General features: G+C 38.3%; 1 protein-coding gene across 4 annotated transcripts in view; it reads right to left on the bottom strand.

The window, feature by feature from the left end:
- VAV3 (vav guanine nucleotide exchange factor 3) overlaps positions 1-20,819 on the bottom strand; it is a 146,002-nt gene that overhangs the window by 83,468 nt on the left and 41,715 nt on the right. For all 4 annotated transcript variants that reach the window (XM_064428028.1, XM_064428030.1, XM_064428029.1 and 1 more), the window contains 6 exons: positions 10,911-10,969; positions 10,134-10,199; positions 7,821-7,929; positions 5,428-5,520; positions 5,263-5,331; positions 1,944-2,047 (listed from right to left, as the gene is read on the bottom strand). In XM_064428028.1, coding sequence (XP_064284098.1) covers positions 1,944-2,047; positions 5,263-5,331; positions 5,428-5,520; positions 7,821-7,929; positions 10,134-10,199; positions 10,911-10,969 — 500 coding nt within the window. The remainder of the gene's footprint in view (positions 1-1,943; positions 2,048-5,262; positions 5,332-5,427; positions 5,521-7,820; positions 7,930-10,133; positions 10,200-10,910; positions 10,970-20,819) is intronic.

Raw genomic sequence — 20,819 nt, 5'->3', positions numbered from 1 at the left:
TAAATCAAAGCAAGAGGAAGAAGGAAAGGATGTGTGTTAATTTAAAAACAACCCTTGATCATTTTTCACAATCCTTGTTTCAAAAGAAGCAGTGCCTATATAAGCAAGGGTAGAATTTAACCATGTGTTCAATTAACAACATGAATTAATAAAGACTATTCAGGAGAAGAGTTTTGCTCTATTTTCAAAATAGTCTAAAATCATTGCCTTTTCCTTTAATAGTCATATACATATATATATGTTCTGATAAATACAGGATTCATTAAAAAGCAGCAAAATTTCTGTTGAACAGAAGAGTCTATAGTGTTTACAGCAATGTAGACTTCCAAGGTTGTAATGAATAAATTCTGGAGCACAGGCCTAAGAGGATTAATTACAACCATCCTTTAAAGAACTTGTAGATTATCCAAACTCATCTGTCTCCAAAGTTTTCTATCAGGTCTGAACTCTCAGATCAAAATAATAGTGTATGAAATCTCAAGAAATTTTCAATAGATATCAAATGAAGCAAGGCTTCCTGAAGGAGCCTGGTTTTATGACAGGAGTTTCTTGCCTCTCTGTGGAGGGCTTCTTTCCCAACTCCAAGAGTGCCCTCTTCTTTCACCTTTTCATCTATTTCTTGAGGTGATTTCTTCTGTATGCTTCAAACCATTTTTGGTGTGTTCCCATGAGCCTTCCACTGTGGTGTCCTAAATTTATTTTTCTCTCACCTAAACTTTACCCTTTTATTTAATTCTTTTTTTTTTTTTTTACAATAAGGTGATGACAATGATTTAAAACTTATCATTTCTGATCACTTTTAACCACTGTATGGTTCAGATACTGCATCATCCTCTGTTCCCTTTTTTTAATAATGTAACTTTGGTATTTTTTCCTCAGTGTCCTTTGTTTCTCTTTTAGCATACATTTCAGAACAACTTTAGAAAGGTAAGGATTTTCCAGAACAATTTCTTGTCCCCTGATTCCCTCCTACAGCAGCAGAAAGTGTAACAGCCTGGGAAATAATTGTGTCCTGCTCCAAACTAGAAGCTGACACAGAGGGTCTCTGAAGGCAGGACTGTTTATGGGCAGTCTGGGACACCCCCTCCCTTGGAAAACTGCCCCATCTAACATTCTTGGGATGCTGCTGTCCAATTTCTCACACACCAATTATTACTGCAATAATCCTCCCTCACCCTGAAGCAAACCCAGTTAGCTCCCTCAAGTCTGACTCTGCTCCCAGAAGGACTTAATTTTTAACCAAATCCCAAAGGTTACTTTAAGGTAGGTCAGCAACGTAGCCAACAGAGCAAGTGTTTTCAGCCAAGTACCACAGGCATATAAATTCATCTGTAGAGTCCAACAGCTGTTCAGTGCTGGCAGAAGGAACAATATGAAAAGGTGGGTAAAAAACTGGCAATTAGCCCACAGGGTATGGCATGCTGCCACAGCTATCCTGTTATCAGCTTGGCTGCTTTTCAAAGCTTGAAGGCAGAGGGTGTTTGCTTTACTATCACACCTCTGACTCAGGGTAAAGCAAGACCTTAGTCTCTTTTCTCTTCTACATATGCTGCCTCTTCTTTCCAGTTATGACCTCCTCTGTTTTCTTTAATCTGAAATATCCCTAATAAGTATTCTTTCTTTAATCTCTTAAACAATACTAATACACATTATAAAATATCAGGGATTATGTGCACGAAAAAAAATGCTGTGCAAAATTGACGTTTCCTTAAAAATATATTTGTTACCTGTCTAAGCAAAAATATTGCCAAAGCTGGGCTAACAAGAGTGAGGGGTCATAAAGCAATAGGTGGCATCTTGACTTCCAGGCTCAAAACACCAACACTAGCTTGATAAGGAAACTTACTTTGAACATAATCCTGTTTCAGAAATATTCATCAAATAGAGTAAAATACTGAACTGAGCACATATCAGCACAATTAGTAAGAATGCTTAAATCTTACCTTTCCTTGTAGTTAATAAAAATTTGATATAGGTTCTGATCATTTTTGTTAACAATGGAATCATTGATGTCCTGTGTAAGATTCCTGTGAATTTTCACCAAATCCTTAAAAACAGTAATGGGGAGGGGAAAAGCTTTGTAAAAACAAAATGGCTTAAAGATTTGAATATAAAATTAAATTATTTTATGTTAGACCCATTAATTTCAATAAATTGGAAAACAGATTATTTGAGAGTAGAATCTAATTTCAAGGTTTGGCACATCTTCCCTATAGTGCAACAAGAAAAACTAAACTCCAAGAACTACCTATTAGAGACTAATTTATTCTAGCTTGGAATGTGCACTGTTAATTCACCTTTATTTTATAATGATAATTTTAAAATTAAGCAAGTCAAGTAAATGCTTTAGTGACAAGCTAAAGTAATGATTCTTGTCCCTGAGCTGTGAAAAATTAGTTCTGTACATTACATTGGTCAATTAGTGATGTCCTAATGCTAAATTAACTGCAATCATAATGAGTTTCCCAATACAGCACTCAGCTAATGTCTGAGAGAAAGAATACTGCAGTAAGATTTGCTCTTTGATTACTGTTGCAACTGTCCTTGCTTATACAACATCACACAAACTATAGGAGATTGCATCAGCTTCAACAATTTATGGACACTGTCAGAAAATTCACAAGAAATCAAGTCATGGTTAAGAAGTTTTGAAACCTGGGTAACTAAATAGTATACAGACCATTGGAATGAAAAAGAGAGGACTGTTTAACAGAGCAAGCCACTGGTGATGATTTAATGAAAGAAATTACACGCTGCAAAAATAATATTCAATAATGAGTTGTGAATCAAGTTAAAACATTTCACTTCACACTGATGAAAACTAACAGTACATACAAGGTCAATCACATCACTTATGAGGGTGCAGTATCTTGAAACAGATCAAATTTAGTTGCTAGCAACTGTATGGCCTTATCCTCAGAATCTTAAGTTGCAGTACACAGACGTTATTACAGAAATCTTCCCAATTAATGTATTTGGAACAGGAGCACATTTTCTAACGAGCACACAGGGACTCAGCTAAGCAATACCCCTGAAAAACAGCTTAATACTAAGGGGACAATGGATCTTTCTGGGTTTCTATCTCTAATTCAAATCAAGTTTTAAACTAAACTAATGTAACATCATTAGAAGTTAATGAATGTTCCAACACTTCAGTATCTGTAACACATACTTTCATCTCTCTTTCTCTCTGTATGTCCATATATATAATTCAAAGGCATACACAGATGCACACATAGATGTACATGCAAATGCATATATACACAATATAGACAGACATATACAGACTCAAATATAGAGCCATAGAGTCACTTTAAAGAACAAAACTTTGAAATATAAGCGCAAATCAAAGGCACTCTCTTTAGACTGGTGAGTAATTTGAGGTAATTTTTTTCTTCAAAATGAAGTATTTTGAGATCAGCAGTTGATCTAGCAAGCATCTTTTAGAGTCTATTTAAGGAATATAACATCACCCTAAGGAAACAATCCTTCACCACAACCCTTTAACAGAAGAAAATCCATTCTGTTCTGAGAACACGGCACTTGCTCTTCACATCTCACTTTGCTGCAGAGCTCTGTGTGTAACAGCTATTTTTAGTTTAAAACAAGCTTCCACTGCCCTCCAGCCTTCCTGCTGAGGAACTGCCACACAGACAAGGTCTGAGCAGACAAAGCATTTGCAAATGTTTTTGGCTTAGGCAAGTCCTGTATTTCTTTTAAGGTTATTGGATGCCTGTGAAATGCTCCTGGAGTTGGGAATAAGCAGCTTCTTCTAACAGCAGAATACTGAATGCTGACAATTAAAACCAAAATAAAACAACCCAAACAGAAGCTTACTATGCGCCTCTCTAGTCTAAACACACAGGTTTTGTTCTTGTTAATCTTCTGTGATCCCATGCAATCCTTTAACTAGTGGTGAGTGGGCTGACCTCCCTGTTTGTGCTAACAACATTCAAGCACTTTCTGTACCTTTGTGCAGTGTTCTCATTGACTGGAATTAGGTCTTTCAACAAAAGTAAGTCAATATGCCTGGGCACACAGAGCCTTAGGAAAGAGCTTTACAGTAACTTAGGTAGGGCAGATCATGGCTTTATTTACAATTAGTAAGAAATACTAATGCAGGACAGAATATAAATTTGTTTTCAAAAGCAAAGGGAACTCCGTGAGGAGCCGATGTAATTCAAGAAGACAAGTTAGTTACTGATATCTGTGACAGTGTTTTGGACTAATACTCAAAGTGGAGGACATGACAGCAATCAAGAGGCAGAGTGAAAACTTCACTGAGGGAAAAATATGGCAAGGGGTCAGGTATCACCTGCATAATATCTGTCATAACTTACCTTCTACCAGGATGATGCTGGAACAACAACCAAAATATTTTTATGGACAGGCCAGGTTCTCACAGAATAGAATAAAGTCCCCAACACCCCCTCTATAACCTGAGAGCCTGTTGGACATGCCAGAGAAGGCCAAACCAGAGGTGATATTTTACAAGCAATAATAGCTGATGTGACCCATGGGCCACACTCTGGAGACCTTTTCGTTAAAAAGGCCTCATAAAAGAACATTGCTTTCATTTGTCTGTGTTGAGAGAGACTTCAGACCATTTATGATGTCTTCTTTTAAAGTTACATAGAATAAAGACACGTTGATCTCTTATCAACTAAAAATACATGTAAATTGTCACACTGTTTTGATTAAGCTGAAAATAAATGACACCAAGTAGCAATCACAGGAACCACTATTGTTTCAACCAAATAGGAGGTTTCCTAGATAGTTCACAGAGGATTTCCTGATCCTTTCCAGCACCAGATTCTGAGTTCAAAAACTCAGAGTCATGTTAACTTTCAAGTGTGCTCGATGATGTAAGAGCCAGGGCAGCTACAAGGATTCACAGAGCACCTACAGATAGTCAGTACACAGCAATAGGTAACTTAGCAGTCACAACTTTGTACCATCATTAAAATATCAGCATTAATTAGAAGATAATTTATTTCTAGAAAGTATTAGCTTTCAAGGATCAAAAATACTGCCGTTCATAACAATACACTATGTCACATGCTAATGCTATTTATCTTACCTTATTCCCTCAAGCAGAAAAAAACAGAAATTGGTAGAGCACATCTTTTTTAATGAACTAACATCCACATAAACACACCATGCATTGTATTTCAAATAATCATTTTGTGCAGTAACATGTGACACCAATATATCACAATCAGCTATGAACCTTATATCTGCTCATTAAATATAATTACTCACAGGAATGTTGATGAAAACAGTATCAAACTCTGATGCTGACAGAAACCTTTTCAATGGCACCATGAAAAACTGAAAGAAAGTAATTATATATACATTGGTTATAGTAATTCTGTCTTCTAGGCAGCTATAAAAATGCGTGTTATAAGTCTTTAAGCAGCATCTTACTTTCTCAATCGATTCCAGAGTTTCAGTGTACTTCTCTTCAGTTTGCTTTATTTCAGCAAGACAACAGCTTCTTATGTCATTTTCAGGACATTTCTGCAATTACAATGGAGTCAAGTTTAAGTCATTAACAGGCACCTAATGGATAACAAATGGTTTTATTTGTTTAGAATTACACAATTAGGATAACTGCTTCCTGAAATTCTCTGAGTACTGCAGCCTCCAAAGATGACAGAAATAACCAAGAATATTTTAATGTTCAATTAGCTGATGACTTCAGTAAAATCAAAATCAAAGTAATATTATGAAAAATTAATGTTTAGACATAAAACTGAAGTATCAGCGTGCACTCTTGGAAGCTGAAATACAAGGTCACATTTAATTTACATCCAGACTGAGAAATCTTATTTAAAATACTCAGCAGTTAATAATTCTATTAAACTTAATGGAGCTAAATCACGTAAGCAACTTTACATTGCCATAAATATTGGATTCAGTCTAATCCTTGTACTTATTTACAGTTTTTCTCCTTTCATTTCTCAAGGGGAGCTTTCTCTTCAGACTCAACAGGAGTATGTGCTCAGATCAGGAAGGGCAGTGATCTCAAAGTTCAACTGTTGCCTATGTATGTGTGTCTCCAACAAGACCCTGGATTTTTTCCATGTAAACCACCAGACTCATAGGACATGGAAGTAATTATCAGTAATTACATGACTCTATAAAAATAGTTTACAAGCACTCTTACCCAAGATAGGATTTACAGCATTACAGCTTCAATAAAATCCTATTTCAAATAGAAGAGTAAATAACTGGAAGATAATATGGAACCATTCATGTCAAGCAAGGCACAGAGGCCCTGGAGATATCAGAGGTCAGAGTGAAGATTTGACAGTAACTGGATAGTTAGAAGCAGTTAGAAGCAGTGACTAATCCAAAATGTTTCCTCCAACAACAAGCAGTATCTTAACAAGCAATAGAACTACAACATACTTTCTGAAGCCTATTTATCAATTTGCAACACCCTTCAGCATATCCCTGGTTGTATCTTAATTATTTTCATCAATGTAGAGAATTCCTGTGCTGCACACAGACCAGATGACTAGATGATGTTCAAATACAGAGTCAGGAGTAGGAATTTAGCACTATAGTTCTTTCCACTCAGAAAAACTACTTTTAGCTTTTGAACAAAAAACTTTTCTCCTCTAAGAATTGCATAATTTCTAGACTGAAATTTTAATATTTCAGAGACTACTCTGGAAAACCCAATTTGTGCAGTTCTTCATTTTCCCGCAAAGAACAGTAAGGTTCTGTCTTTATCAGATGCAGACACAAGTAACCATTTTGCAAAAAATGCAGTCTTATCAGAAGAATTGTGCTTTGTGAGCATCATCATGGCCACCCTCATCTCAAATTTATTCTCAAATTCTTTTGTACAGGGACAGAGACACTGTCACAGTTAACTGTAGGTAATTAATTTCTATAAAGTATTAAAATTTTACATTATTTAGACTTTCAGCTATATTTTACCTTTAGCTCAATACTGCCCAAAATGTTTGCAGTATTTGCCCCATTTCAGAAGTTGCTGTACTCAACAGTTTATATCCATTTGCAAAATTTGGGTGTTTGTTGTTCATCAGTACTTGTATGAGCAATGCAAACAAATCCTGGCATTCTGGTTAAAACCATTCACTTCAGTTTTGTGCTCACCTAACCCAAAGAGATCACTAACACAGACACTTTTGGCTGAAATTGACACATCAATTTTTCTATCCACATTGCAAACATCTAGCATTTGAGTAGAATAAACAAAAGGAAAGCAGGAATAAATAATAATGTGCAATACCAGTACAGGTAAGAAAAGGTGCCTTTGAAGTTCAGCTCTTCCTAGAGAAAACTTAGTGGAATAGTTTACTTTGTAACATAATGACAACCTAATGATCAACAAAACCTACATGGCTGAATAAACAGGAAATTCATTCATTTGGAACAATTCTCAGTTGTCCTTGTTAGGCTAACTGTCCAAACTACGGCTGAAATAATATTATACACAATGATTTCACAAAATGGTAACAGTTTTGAAGGTAGGACACTTTCAAGTAAGCAATTTAATTAACTACTCTTAAAATAGCTGGTAAATTCTACTACTCAAAACTATTAAAGTAATTACTGTATTTCTTTTAAAAATAACTTTTTTTTTAAAAGCTTACTGTAGTATTAATGTTTTCCTCTTTACCCAAAGAGCCTGCAAAGTCTCACACAGAAGATAATGCTCTGCACATGAGAACTCTGGATGGAGCTGAGCAGGAGTGTCAGTGCAACTATCTATAAAGACAACATTTCAACTTTCAAAAAGTTAACTGCTATTGTTCAAAACAGCTAGGAGCTGGAAAACATACAGGCTGCTGTGCTGCTTCATCTTTCATTAGGTCTTCATAAACTTCCCCACCTTCGTCTTCTCCATAGACACAATCATACAACTCCTCATCTTCCTCAACACCAGTTTCACTGAAAAGACAAGACAAGGAAAAAAAAACTGTGCAGCACAGACAAAATACCACCAGCTCTGCAAGGGACTACTCATAGGAGAAGGTTCTACAGTAAACAAACATATTAATTAATAGAATAGCTAATGAAAATAACTCATTAAGGGAAATTAAGTCCATTAATTTTCTTTTCTCAATTCATTTAAAATAAATTTTACAAAATCAACACAATACTGAAGACTAATGAATTTAGAACCACATGGGAACTAAACCAGCAGCAAAAGCTCAGGACAGTTTTGTCACAAGGTACAAAACCAAGCTGCCCTCTTCTCCTTGACCTTCTTCCCACCACATCTAGTGAAGAGGAGCTGCCTGTCCTTCCTGCCTGGCATCCCACTACACTGGGATGTGAGACACTGCTACAGGGCTTCTCCCTGTCTGAAGAAATCAGCCAGGGTAAAATACACCAAAGACTGCAGAGCCAGCACTGCGGCACTGCACCTGAATCTGGATCATCTCATGCAACCTTCAGCTACATGAAAATGAAAAAAGGAACCAATCAAACTGAAAATCAGACAGTTCAATGAAACCGAGTATGTGCAAGTGATGCCCTCCAATAACCCAGACCACAGAAATAAAGCAGAAAGTCAGGGCTCAACTCTGCCCTCTGTTAATTCAGCTTCATTACAGTCAGCCCTGCTAGAGTGTTACCTACTTTGTGCTCAGATTGTATCAAGCCTGTAATATCTTTCACTCCTATTTCTTAGGGTGAAAAAACTCTACAAAAAAACTCTACGAGATATTGAAAGCAGTCAAGTCACAACAACAATATAGAAACTGGATCAGATATACAGACAATTTTGAGGTTTATCCTGACAACACTGAAATCCTTCACAGTAAAAAGCAACAGGTTAGTCCAGCATTGCAGTTCCCACCAGCAGTGATGGTGTGCTGGCTCTTCATATTAAACACTGGCAGCTGTCAGATGCAGCACACACTCCATTCTACCACCTCTGCTCCAGGGAACAAAAGCTGGCAAAAAGGCAGAGTAAGAATAGAAACATTTACCTACTACAGCTCTTTCTGACAACAAGACTTAAATTAATTTTAAATTCTTTAGACATCATTTAAACTGAGGGAAAATTAAATCAATTTCAAATAAACACTAATAATTGAGGGAAACGAAAAAATGTGAGCGATTTGCATTATTCACTGGCACATTTGTTTCTTATTCTTGAATCGCTTCCTCCACAATTGAGACAGCATGCAACTATTAAATTTCTGTTAATAATTTTCATCATTTGTTGCACAAGGAGAGTTACAAATCAATTTCTTTGGTATGATTTGTTAGCATTTTTTTAATGAAAGACTGTCTCACAATGCTGAATTTACATACCCATTTAAGAACTGGTGGAAATATTATTTTCAAACAGTTATAATGCCACCACATCTAAAAGATAAGGACATCACCTCTTGCCCACTTGGTTCTCAGAGGAGACTGAAACTCCTACCTTCTGCACGCTCTGCTACACAGAGTGAAAAGCAATTAGCTATGAGACAGTCAGCTGCAGAGACGAGGGCAAGCTTTGCAGGGAAACTGGTAAATTGAGCAATGCCAGTCACAGTGAGGCTTCCCTTCTTTACAGGCACTGAAGAAACTCATCCCTGGGGTGAGCAGCAGCTTCTTTCCCACATGCAAGGAGTGCTGGTGAACTTTGAGCCTTGGAACAGTGACCTCTGTCCTGGCTCTTGTCCAACATGATTCCTCACGGATATTGAAAGATTCCAACCACAGGACACAGGAGTATCCTGACAATCCTACAAACACTTACCCAGAAGGGATAAATGCACTCACATTAAGAATTTCACTGACTTTAGGGAAAAGATGCACTTGAATTACGATACAAACATTCATTTTCTTTGCTAGTTCAAGACAATTTCCTCACAAGTGATAGTGCAATCTTCTGAAAGCATTCTAATAGTATGACAGGTAACTTAGAAATGCATTCTTTATTTGCTTTGCTACAAGCACCCTCTGTGAAACATGCTGCTTTCTAAATAAGTTTTCATAAGTAATTCTTCCTGGTCAGCATAGTAACTAACAAAATACTTACAAATTAAATAAATATCCCATTTCCATTAAAACTATATGTTCTACAACACAATACAAACAATAGCATGCAACTGAAAGACAAAACATCTGTAATTAATGAATTTACAACATACTCTATTAAATCAGGAAGACCTTTGTAGATATCTTCATCATCAACACTTTCTTCTGTAGGGAAGGGCCTGTAGAAAGAAAAATAGCATTAGTTGCAGACACCACTAGCCTAGTCATATATTGGATTTCTGTTTGGTTTCCAAAATTTTCACACAGATTATTGGACACTAATGTGCTTATATGTTCCCCCCTTTCTCTAATGAGCAGTATATGTATATTTGTACTTCATTATGTGGATTAACAATATAATAAAAACCCTACTGAACACAGTTTTTATAAATCACCACTAATACACATCATTGACATTTTTCAACTGGAAAAAATCATCAAAACTTTCAGGTTAGGTCTTGTTGGGGGTTTTTTGGTTTCTTTTCAAAAACAAGAATCACAAACTTGGGCAATTTTGCTGATTTTTTTAGAGAAGCAAGAAAGAAGAAAAACCCCATTTGTCTTTACAGCACTGCATCAGCTTGACTTCTGATCCCTGCATCACGATTACCACTCAAGTTCTGCAATACCAGCTGCTCCTCTGTTCACCTCCTGTTTCAGCACGAGCAGCACACACGACTCAGGCCCTTCAGCGAGTGTACCAGAGGCAGCAGGCACCTTTTGGAACTCCTCAGAGCTCCAGAGCCTTGCACAGCTGCCCACCTGGCACTCAGGCTCACAGCTACAGAAGTTCTTAGTAGGGGACACAGCCTGTACTGCCTCTGACAACCTGGCCAAGGAGCATCCACCAAGAGGCATTACTGTCACCGTTCCTGATGGCAATAACTTACCTTATGCCTGTGCCCAGTGCAATGGGCGTGCGGGAAAGCTTTGAAAGTGTTTCTATCACCTGCAAGAGAGGGAAACAGAAACTAAGATTAGTTGTAGAACAGAAGCAGTAAAACTTTGTTGTTTCATTATCAGCATCACTACTTCAAATGAAATTATATAAACAGATACAAAATCTGGATGTGCCAAACACAATTTGCCATTGGACCTGGATGCACTTGTAATCAAATTTTGTCCTAAGACTGCTTGGGCTCCTTGGGTAGCCGCAGAAAGAGGAGTTTGGGCAGCAGAGGGAGCCAGAGGCCGAGGCAGCAGAAGCCCGGGGACCCCGGCTGGGAGCCGGAGGGGCGACACAGAGCCAGAGCTCCGCGCCGCCGGGGGCCAAAACTGAGCCCTCCCGTCGGCCCCAAAGCTGCACAGAGCAGCCCTGAACCCTTCCGCATGTCTGGAATACGGCAGCAGTCTGGGAAAGCCCATCCTAAGCGAACACCTCCTCTAAGCGCTGAGGTTACACACCCAGCGAGGGGGAGCATTAGGAAGGGTGGAATACACACACACACACACACGGTCACATACATGGAGTTGTTTTGCTGCCAATTCAATTCATACAAGACCTACTGTGACTCTGCCTGGCCGGTCCTCTCCATCATAACTATTTACTTCTACACAGATATGCAATTCTTATTTGCTAGAGAGAGAAAATGACCCAGAATGACACCCTGCCTGAATTGGCCACACTTCAACGACAAGGTTTCCCCTGAACTCCTCAGAAGTTTCAGCCTGTATCTTTTCAAATCAAAATCCATATTAAGCTGAAGAGAAATCTCAAAATAAGCTTTTTATCAGCAGTTTCAAAATTCAGTACAGCAATTCTACATTTCTACATATCACAGACATTTGGGAATAATCACTACAATTTCAGTTGTTTATTTTTGAAGTTCTAATTACAAGACTACCATGACCATAAAAGAGAGTTAAAAGTGCATCTCTCAAAGGAAGGAAAATTACATGTTTACACATGAGAATGACAAAGTAAAAACCACAGAAAAATATCACAAACTACAGCTTGAACTGAAGTTACAAAGCCTCCATAGTGAATAATAATTCATAGGCAGATGAGCAAAATTAAGAATTAATGTTAGATTAATCCTGTGAAAGCAATATTTGGAGTTCATTTAAACTGCTGTGAAAATTAATGCCATAAAAAAATCTTATTTTGCCTTACAGCAAAGAATAATAAAAACAAATAAATATGCCATTAACATAATCAAAGATGGGGGCACATATTTCTCCTCTGAACAGAAGAAATGCAATATGGTCTAGAACAAGCTTTAGAAATTATGAATAAAACTCGATTAAATAAATTACCAAATTAATTAAAAACTATTTCATGTTAATCAAAAGATGAAAAGGGGGAAAAAAGTCCTTTAACAAGTCTCAGTATTGCAGAGGAGTTCTGGTTTCCATAGCAGACCAGAACCTGCCCCTGCACACCTGCAAGAATCCCAGCACAGGGCTGCAAGGAGCCCTGAGCCACGCGAGACAAGATGCTGTGGGATTCAATGGCAAAATGATCTGTCCTGATGCATGGGTGGGCACTGATTGGCAAAATCACAGGAGGCTTCATGGTTCTCAAAACAAAGAGGGGCAAGTCTGGTGAACTAAACATCCCTTACTTGTTTCAACATGATATTTCCCAGCATACAAAAAATCTCCTGCAAACTATTCCACCCACACAGACCCTTTTCCTTAGAGGGATTCTCACTTATCTAGCATAATCAAACCCAGTAGACATATGGCTTACTCTTCACAGCTAATTACTGCTCCTTCAAGATAACGTTTAAAAAAAAATGCTGTACAAATGAATTATGAATTTTAGGTAGGTAGCTAGCAAACATTATTCCCAAAGTGTACTGCCAAGTTACATTTTAGAGCTATCAATATGAACACAAACAAAAGCAAGACTTATACATAAGAGGAATAGAAAAAACTTTTCAGGAACTGATGTGAAAACTTGGAGGGGACAGGCACAGAGGCCTCACAACACCCACACACACTGGGGAAGCCAGAGAAACATTTACCAGAAAACACCCAATGAAAAGGACAGAGAAAGGAACTTATGAATAGAGACAAACAAGAATCTTCCCTGCTCTTAGAACAGAAACCATTAAGCATTCCAGTCTCTAGTAAAGATTAGAACACAGATTCAACTTCCACAGAATAAAAGATAGTGCTTATCCATTGAACCACTCCTATTAAACCACAGCTTAAAACGGTGCTATCAAGAAACAGAACCATGTCTACCGAGAAGCATTTCTCTTGCAGTTGTGGTTTCCCTAAAGAATTCTGAGAAAATGTCAAGAATACTTCCACCAGTAATCACACATGGAGTTACCACTTCTGGTCAACACACTATTCCAGTATCATATACGTGTACATGTATTTGTTCCAACAAAAGGTGGGGCAAAGCAAGATTCTTCTACTTGAAATTTCAGTTCTTTGGTTCTGAGACACTAAAGAAAAAACTAAGAGTTCCCAAATTACAAGGTCCATGGGGATGATTGCAGTTATGTATGGGCTGAATGGTCTGATAAACAATTTCAATAGTCATTTGGCAAAACAAACTTAAATGCAGCAAAAATGTCTGATTTTCAATAACTGACAAAAGAAAAACTCAGGAGTTTTTCAGAACAGTGATCGTTTGAAGGCCTGTACAGTTGACATGAGGGAACATATAATATTGTGCAATTCTGAACTCCCAAATTACAATGTACTATACACATTACAGTGCCTAACATACAATTTAGCACTTTGCATGTGCTTTTTTTGCTTTGCTCTCTTCGTTTCAGCAGAGCTTTAATCCCTTTTATGCATTTAACCCTAAATGATCACCCAGCTCTCTTCCAAAACAAGGACTCTGACAGATGCTCCTGTACTTTACATGAGGCTTAACTGGATCTTAGTTTAAGTGCAAAAGTAGCACTCCTTGCTTGCACAAAGTCCAGAACAACAGGGATTCTATGCCTGGTGCGCTTCTGCAACAGACCAATGTACAAAGGGCTGCAGAGCTTTGCACACACACTACCAGCAGGAACAGTCAGCAAAAAACAGGTACTCAGTAAAGATTCCTAATCGACATTCTGGACAGCTACAATACACACAAAAAAGAAACATTTATACTCCAAAACATCCCACAACGACTACATTGCTTCACACTGGAAAGCACAATAACGCTGTGATTGGCCTGCAGGGACACCGGGAGACATGAGCAAGAGACTTCCAGGCATAAAAGAAAGCCTCACTGCACCCACCCCAGTACAGCACCTTTGCACTGCCTAACACCATGAGACAGAGGTTAAGCAGGTCTTTAGAAGTCACATCAAAGTCACATTCACTTCAAGAAGATGCGAACATCCAAGTTTGTTTTTCAGTACATCGGCAGTTCATGCAAAATATGACATGAAATTCAAATCTACAGTGCTGGAAGAGGAAGCACACCTCAGCCCACACCCTGGTGAGTGGCTCTGCCCCTCATTCACGTTTCAGGCACTGCTGGCAAGAGCAATAGTCTCACACTGCACATCATTAACTCTTTGCTTAATTAGGAACTCTTAACAGCTTTTTTTTTTCTTTTTTTTTTTTTTCTTTTTTTTTTTTTGCTTGATATTTATTATGGCTTGACTTGACTTACAGTGTGGGTCAGACACTCCAGTTTATATAAGAACTTTCATATGCCTTACCAAAACATTATTTTGTAATTTTCTGCTGCCGTACTCCTCAGTTAATCACATCAGATATTCCTGTGCCTGCTTACAGCAGCAGTACACTAGAGGGACTATTTTACAACTTTCCATAGCAGTAGTGTATCCGAGTTTAAAATGTCCCTTTCTAAAGTATTTTAGAGGTGTCTCTTTTTTATCTCGTTTCTTTAAAAAGAACTTGCAAATCATGCAATTAAAGAACAGATTGGGTACATTTTAAGGGTACTTTTCCACTTTTAGAAGAAACAGAAGTAAATTATTTTGTAACTCACTGTCTCACCAAACAAGCAATAATTCTCCGTGGTACTGACAGCTGTTCTAAGAACTATGCACATATTTATATTTCTGATATTTCTGATATAAACTGAAAATGTTAAGTGATCAGCAAATATTGATGGCATTAGTTTCATAGCTTATGCCAATAAAACCTAGAAAGACTCACTTGTGGTTACATCATGAAAGCAGTTGCTTCCATGCAGGCACTTAAATCAGGTTGTGTTTTCCTAAAACATGGTAAAAGTCGGAGCTCTGAGAAGATCATGAAAAACAAAAAGCCAATGCATATAGAAATCCAATGTTTCTGGAGAACACAACATAATGCATTCTCTGCAACATGGGGTGAGGCTTTTTTATTAGGCCAATTTTAAGTGCCACATCTCCAGGACACTTTAAAGCCAGAACTGCCAGTCATGCCCACATGCTGAGCGAGTTCTCATGAAGCTGTTTTCACTCATTCACCAGACTGGTGAGGAGAAGGGGAATGAGAAACATCATTTTGTGTCTCTGTCACTCAGATATAAGATATAAATGCCATACATAAATATATTCTCAAATTATTTCTATTAAGAAAGGTTTCTCTTTTGCTACTGTAGGGTTTACCAGGCTCTGCACAACCCCAGATCAATACTCCATTTGGCACAAAGTGGAGTAGGAGGCAGTTGAGATATACATATATATATATATTGATTAATATGTATTAATATTGTACACTAATCCATCACTAACTTTTGAACCAAAAGACCTCTAGGAACTGCTGTATTTCCACTTTACTTGGTTAAAAAAAAAAACCAACACCACAGAAAAAACCCCCAAACATTAAGCCAGACAACTCCAGGATGATTACACAGCTGCTGATCTAATGAGCATATTATTCCAAGTAAAGCGTGTTCATAAGTTAAATTGAACATCTTCTCTCCATCTGCCTTGTTCAGGTACCGTGTTAGTTAGTAGTTGGTTCAGGTTAGTTTTAATCAAACCACAAGCCTCCGGGGAAGGAGAAAGGATGAGGGCTTTTCCAAAAGACAAAATGAATGAAAACCTCTTAAAATGAAAGGAAAGAAGGGGACAGAACAAAGAAAAGAAAAAGAGGGGAGAAAAAGAAGAGAAAAGAAAAAAACCTGACCTAAAAGCAAACCTTTGTTTCACATACTGGCATCTCTAACAGGCCCTTAAGAGCAAAAACCAAATTTCAAATGCCAGCTATGCAAATATGCCTCTACTAAATACTGTTGTGGCATGCACTGAAGTGTCACAGCCATACAGACACAAAGATGCGAAAGACAATTTACAGCCTTGGCACCTGCACCAACACCTCCTTAGGAACAGGACAGACTGCAAACCTCCAGCAGGTAGAAAAGTCATCCTTTGTGTTTCATTACAAACAGCTTCACATTGCTGATCCTCACCTCGTTCAGACAATGACATCCGGGCTTTAGGTGTAGAGCACTGACAGGGGCAATCCAAAGAAAAGGCACAAATTTACTTTCCACTGGGGTTATCACCAGCTGTGGGATGCCTGTTTGCTCACTGCCATCACATTCAGACGTCCTCATTCTGGCTCTCTCATTGTCCGTGTCCATTCTTCCATTTCCACTGAACTACACCCTAAGGAAAGATATCTGAGGACTACTTCGTCCCTCCTTCCCATCAATGCTTAGCAGTGGCAAAGGAGCGGTGAGGAAAATAGACCGAGAGTCCCAGGGAACCATGGCAGAGAAACTCACAACCCGGAGCCAAGTCTTTGTGACTGACAGGAGCCTGCCAGCAACTGTGAAAGAAAGGTTTGAAACCAGGTGCCAAATGCTTTCATGCAGAGGCAGCAAGGGTACGATTGCTGTAAAAGCTGGTTTTGGCAGTCATGCACGTTTCCTCTGAGCCCCAGCTGCGAGAGGAGAGCTCAGAGGTGCTGCAGTGCCGCAGGGGAAAGCCTGGCTGGCTCTGGGCATGCAGACCTTCATACCCTACACGCATTGCCCTGGGGAAGGCTCATCTCATGCCTTCTCCCTAGTGGTAGTGCCTCCACAATAAAGTGGCAGGAAAGTTTTTCCATAGTGAAAAAAGAGGAAAAAAATAGCAAAGACAAAAAACCTCCTGGGTGTTGCCGATCTGTTATCAGATAAGCTAAATACAGAGATGCAAACCGCTGGGACTTCAAAAGCCCCGGGGAATTAACAGCTACAGAACATACAACTTTTTCTCCAAAGCCTTCTAAGAAGGAGAGAGGCAAAACGGGCAGTTTGGAACCAGGAAGGACGGCAAAGCTTCTAGAACACTATTTTTACAAACCATTCAAAGATAAGAGGACAGATGATCTTATGTCCAAAAGAACAGGTTGATACCAAGAATATTTACCCCCTTTGGCATAATGAACATTTTACTCCTTTTATCAGAAGTGATAACTCTGATCATGCTAACTCTGGAACTAGAACAATGCGACTGGCTGACAGAGCTACACACGGGAATCCCAAACATTAAAGGAGGAAAAACCAAAACCAAATGCTCTCTGGGAATCTGTAAAACTCAATATCATGTTATTAGAACTCTAATGAGCAAGTCTTGACTAATCAATATGCAACAATAGACACAAATGTACGTATAGTTTTTAAAATTGTACTTAAAACCCCATTTTCAAAGTTTAGGTCTCTGACGAGGTCTCTGTCAAAGTTTAGGTCTCTGTCACTAGTCCAAAAGCAATAAAGGTTCCCTAGATGGCTCTGTTCTTACAGGGAAATGAACACGTTTAAATTGCACAGTCCTGCTCATCCCTTGGCTCATTTTGTCCGCAAGGCCGAGAGACTCCCTAACGCAAGCATGGAGGGAAGGAGTTTGAGCAGCTGCTTCCTGTCTGCAGCTCGTGGTTTTGATTCTTTGAATACCTTCCAGCCCTCACCATGCCTTCTGGGCTGTTAAGTTTGGGGCTGGTTTTTTGGCTGGGTTTGGGAGGTTTTTTTCTTTTTCTTTTTGTTAAGATCTTGCTTAAAGAATGACAACCTTTAAGCATTGCTGTGTTATAAACACTGCAACTAACAGCAAAAGTGCAGATTGCCTCAGAGCTCTTCTAAACATGGAATTGGAGTTTGTCCTTTCTGGTGCATGTACTACATTTCAGGTTTTGCATGAAGGGCAAAAGAACACCAAAGGATATTCCTAGGACAGTACAGCAAAACCTATCTGCTGTTAAGTCATTCCAGTTCCCTACAGAATAAACACTACAGGATAACCTATACTTAGAAACAGCATCTTCGAGCTGTATTCAGCTTTGATCAAGTGCTTGTTTTCAATGCTTTTTGAACACTTACTGATGATACCATAGGTTTTTTACCATATTTTATATAGATCATAAGAGTAATCAATCATGAAAGAAATGGCTTTTTCCTGCATTTTAAACAGAATATCTTAATACAATTTCTTTAAACACAATATCTTAATACAATCTCTTTTTTTACCTAAATGTAAGGATTCCTTTTAAAATCCCTAATGACTGAACAGGGAGATTATCAAAGGTGTTCAGACTTGGATAATTGGGGACATGTGGGCTTTTTTTAAATATGAAAGGACAGAAATCAGTTCTGTGTGTTTTCCAAAGTTACATTTCTTTTGCCCCTGCCCTTTGACAGACTGCAGATTACTATTTTTACATGTTTCGAAAAGAACAAGCAAAAAACTAAACTCTAAACTGCAACCACCAGTTTGTACACTTCATATATACATTTTGGATGTTCGTGACCTTGGATGTTTAAAATTGGCATACAGATATTTTAGAAGAAAATTAGTGCTTACATATTCATTATTGATTGCACCTCCAATACTGTTTTAGGTATGCATCCTGCAGTTTAAATGGCATGTGGTTTCCTCACTCCCACTGTGTTATTTCACTTTAATATTTAAACAGATTCTTTGTCAATTTTGACCCTTGCAAGAAAAATACTCAGAGGAGGCTGTGCAATGGAGTTTTTCTTCTTCTCCTGTGCTAAAAGCAGAGGAAGAGTTTTTCTTCCTGTCTTGGGTGAACCAGTTACTGCCACACTTCTCCATTTTCTGAGTTTACTTTAACCATTGACTACACAAATTTAACTAGTGTGTGGCTTTGCTTAGTGGTACCAAGTGACACCTGAACCAAGAATTTCATTTACTCCAGTACATAATCAATGAAGATAGGAATATTTAGTAGGCATAAATACACACTGTATATCTCCTTATTCTCTGCAAGAAAAAAAACTTCTGTGCTGCAGTGCAAAGGGAAGTGAGCTGTTCTCTTTGCTGCAGTTAGCCTCCAGCTCGCTCACAGTGGCTCACAAAAGCCCACAGCACTCTTTCAGGCCTCACACTCTTAGGAGATCTCTCTAGCAGAAGAGACAAGGCATTAGATCGGCCCAACAGAAAAGCACCTGCCTCCAACACTACAAAAAGATACACAGTAAACAGGATGGCGTAACTCAGACATTTCACTGTTTTCCACTCATTTTAAACATCATCAGCTTTGATACGTGATTTTAAAAAATTAAACTTGGGAAGACATGCTGCAACGGAAGTGGCATTGTCAGCTTCTATTATTGAAACTCTGGTAAGAGCAGTGGTTTGGTTTTCTCCCTAAACATACGTTCACTCAGATTTTTTTAAAAACTAAGTACACTTGCAGTAATGGAAGAAAATATGTGGAAAAATACATTCCCATCAGGTTTGTACCAAATTCTCCTTGAGCTGGATCCCTATACTGAAAATTATAAAATGAATGAGAAAAGCTAACTTGCTGTTTTTATTTTTTTCTAATTATTGTCTTATTGCCTTGAACATGCAGCAGCTTGCATGCTGTATTATCTATGTGCTACACTTCTAAAATGCCACTGCAGAGCTAAAGAGAAAGTAGGATTGATTCCTTTCTTTTTTAATGCTTTAAAAATGTTGTTCTTTAGCATTCACTGATCTAGAGCTTGAAAAGAACATTCTGAGTTCTTAAACTCTGTGATGGGGATCATAGTATGTATTTCAGATGTACATACTGTACTAAATAGGAGACACCTATTATTAACCATATTGTCATATTTACTATTAAGATGTCTCTTGGAATTTCACCAGCTCTGCTGACTACAGAAACTTTCATCCTTTGGTTTGTGCTCTTCACACAGTGTTCTAACCCAACTCTATGGTCATGTCATAAACTACCTTTGAGAATTGATAGGCAGACACAGAGGAAGAGATAGATTTCTCAGCATGTTATTCTGAAGGGCAGCTAAGGTCCACTGCTTATTTCCCAGCTCTGCCACTTCAAGAGGCATTCTGCCACGGCAGAGGCAGTAATCTCTGACATTAACATTGCATCTTGAAGCACACAGGACTGTACCTAACTTTTGCTCTATAGGGTTTGTAGACATTCCCAAATATTTATTGCGGAATTGTACTTCAAAACATTTGTGAAAGGGCACGGGACTGAACACATCCCAGATTGATAACAAGTCAAAAAGCTTCATCCAGGCCAACTTCAGTCATCACTATTTATGATAAAAACACCAGTAGCACATATGAGATCAATGAAACTCCTGACATTAATTCAGTTGGGCATTTCAGTCCAATACAGTGAGTCCAAACCAAGCCCAATACCCCAACCATTATGAGTCCTCAGCAGCAGCCTACAGTGAGCAAACGCAAGAGCCAAATGCAGGCAAGCAGATGCGCCCAGAAAACACACCAGAAAAGGTCATGCTTTGTGAAAAACAAAGGCTTCCACATCGTTTGTAGTCAATGCAGAAAGGCATTTGGGTAGATAAAATTCAGAAAAAATACATCGCAATTAACCAACGTTGCATAAGTGGTTTTATCAAACATACAACATGAAAGATAAATCTTGTCTGATACCAACATTCTCCTAGCATT

Source organism: Passer domesticus, chromosome 7, assembly GCF_036417665.1.
Source record: "Passer domesticus isolate bPasDom1 chromosome 7, bPasDom1.hap1, whole genome shotgun sequence".
NCBI classification, from domain to species: domain Eukaryota; kingdom Metazoa; phylum Chordata; class Aves; order Passeriformes; family Passeridae; genus Passer; species Passer domesticus.
The sequence above is the reverse complement of the archived record's forward strand: the minus strand, read 5'-3'. Positions and strand labels throughout refer to the sequence as shown.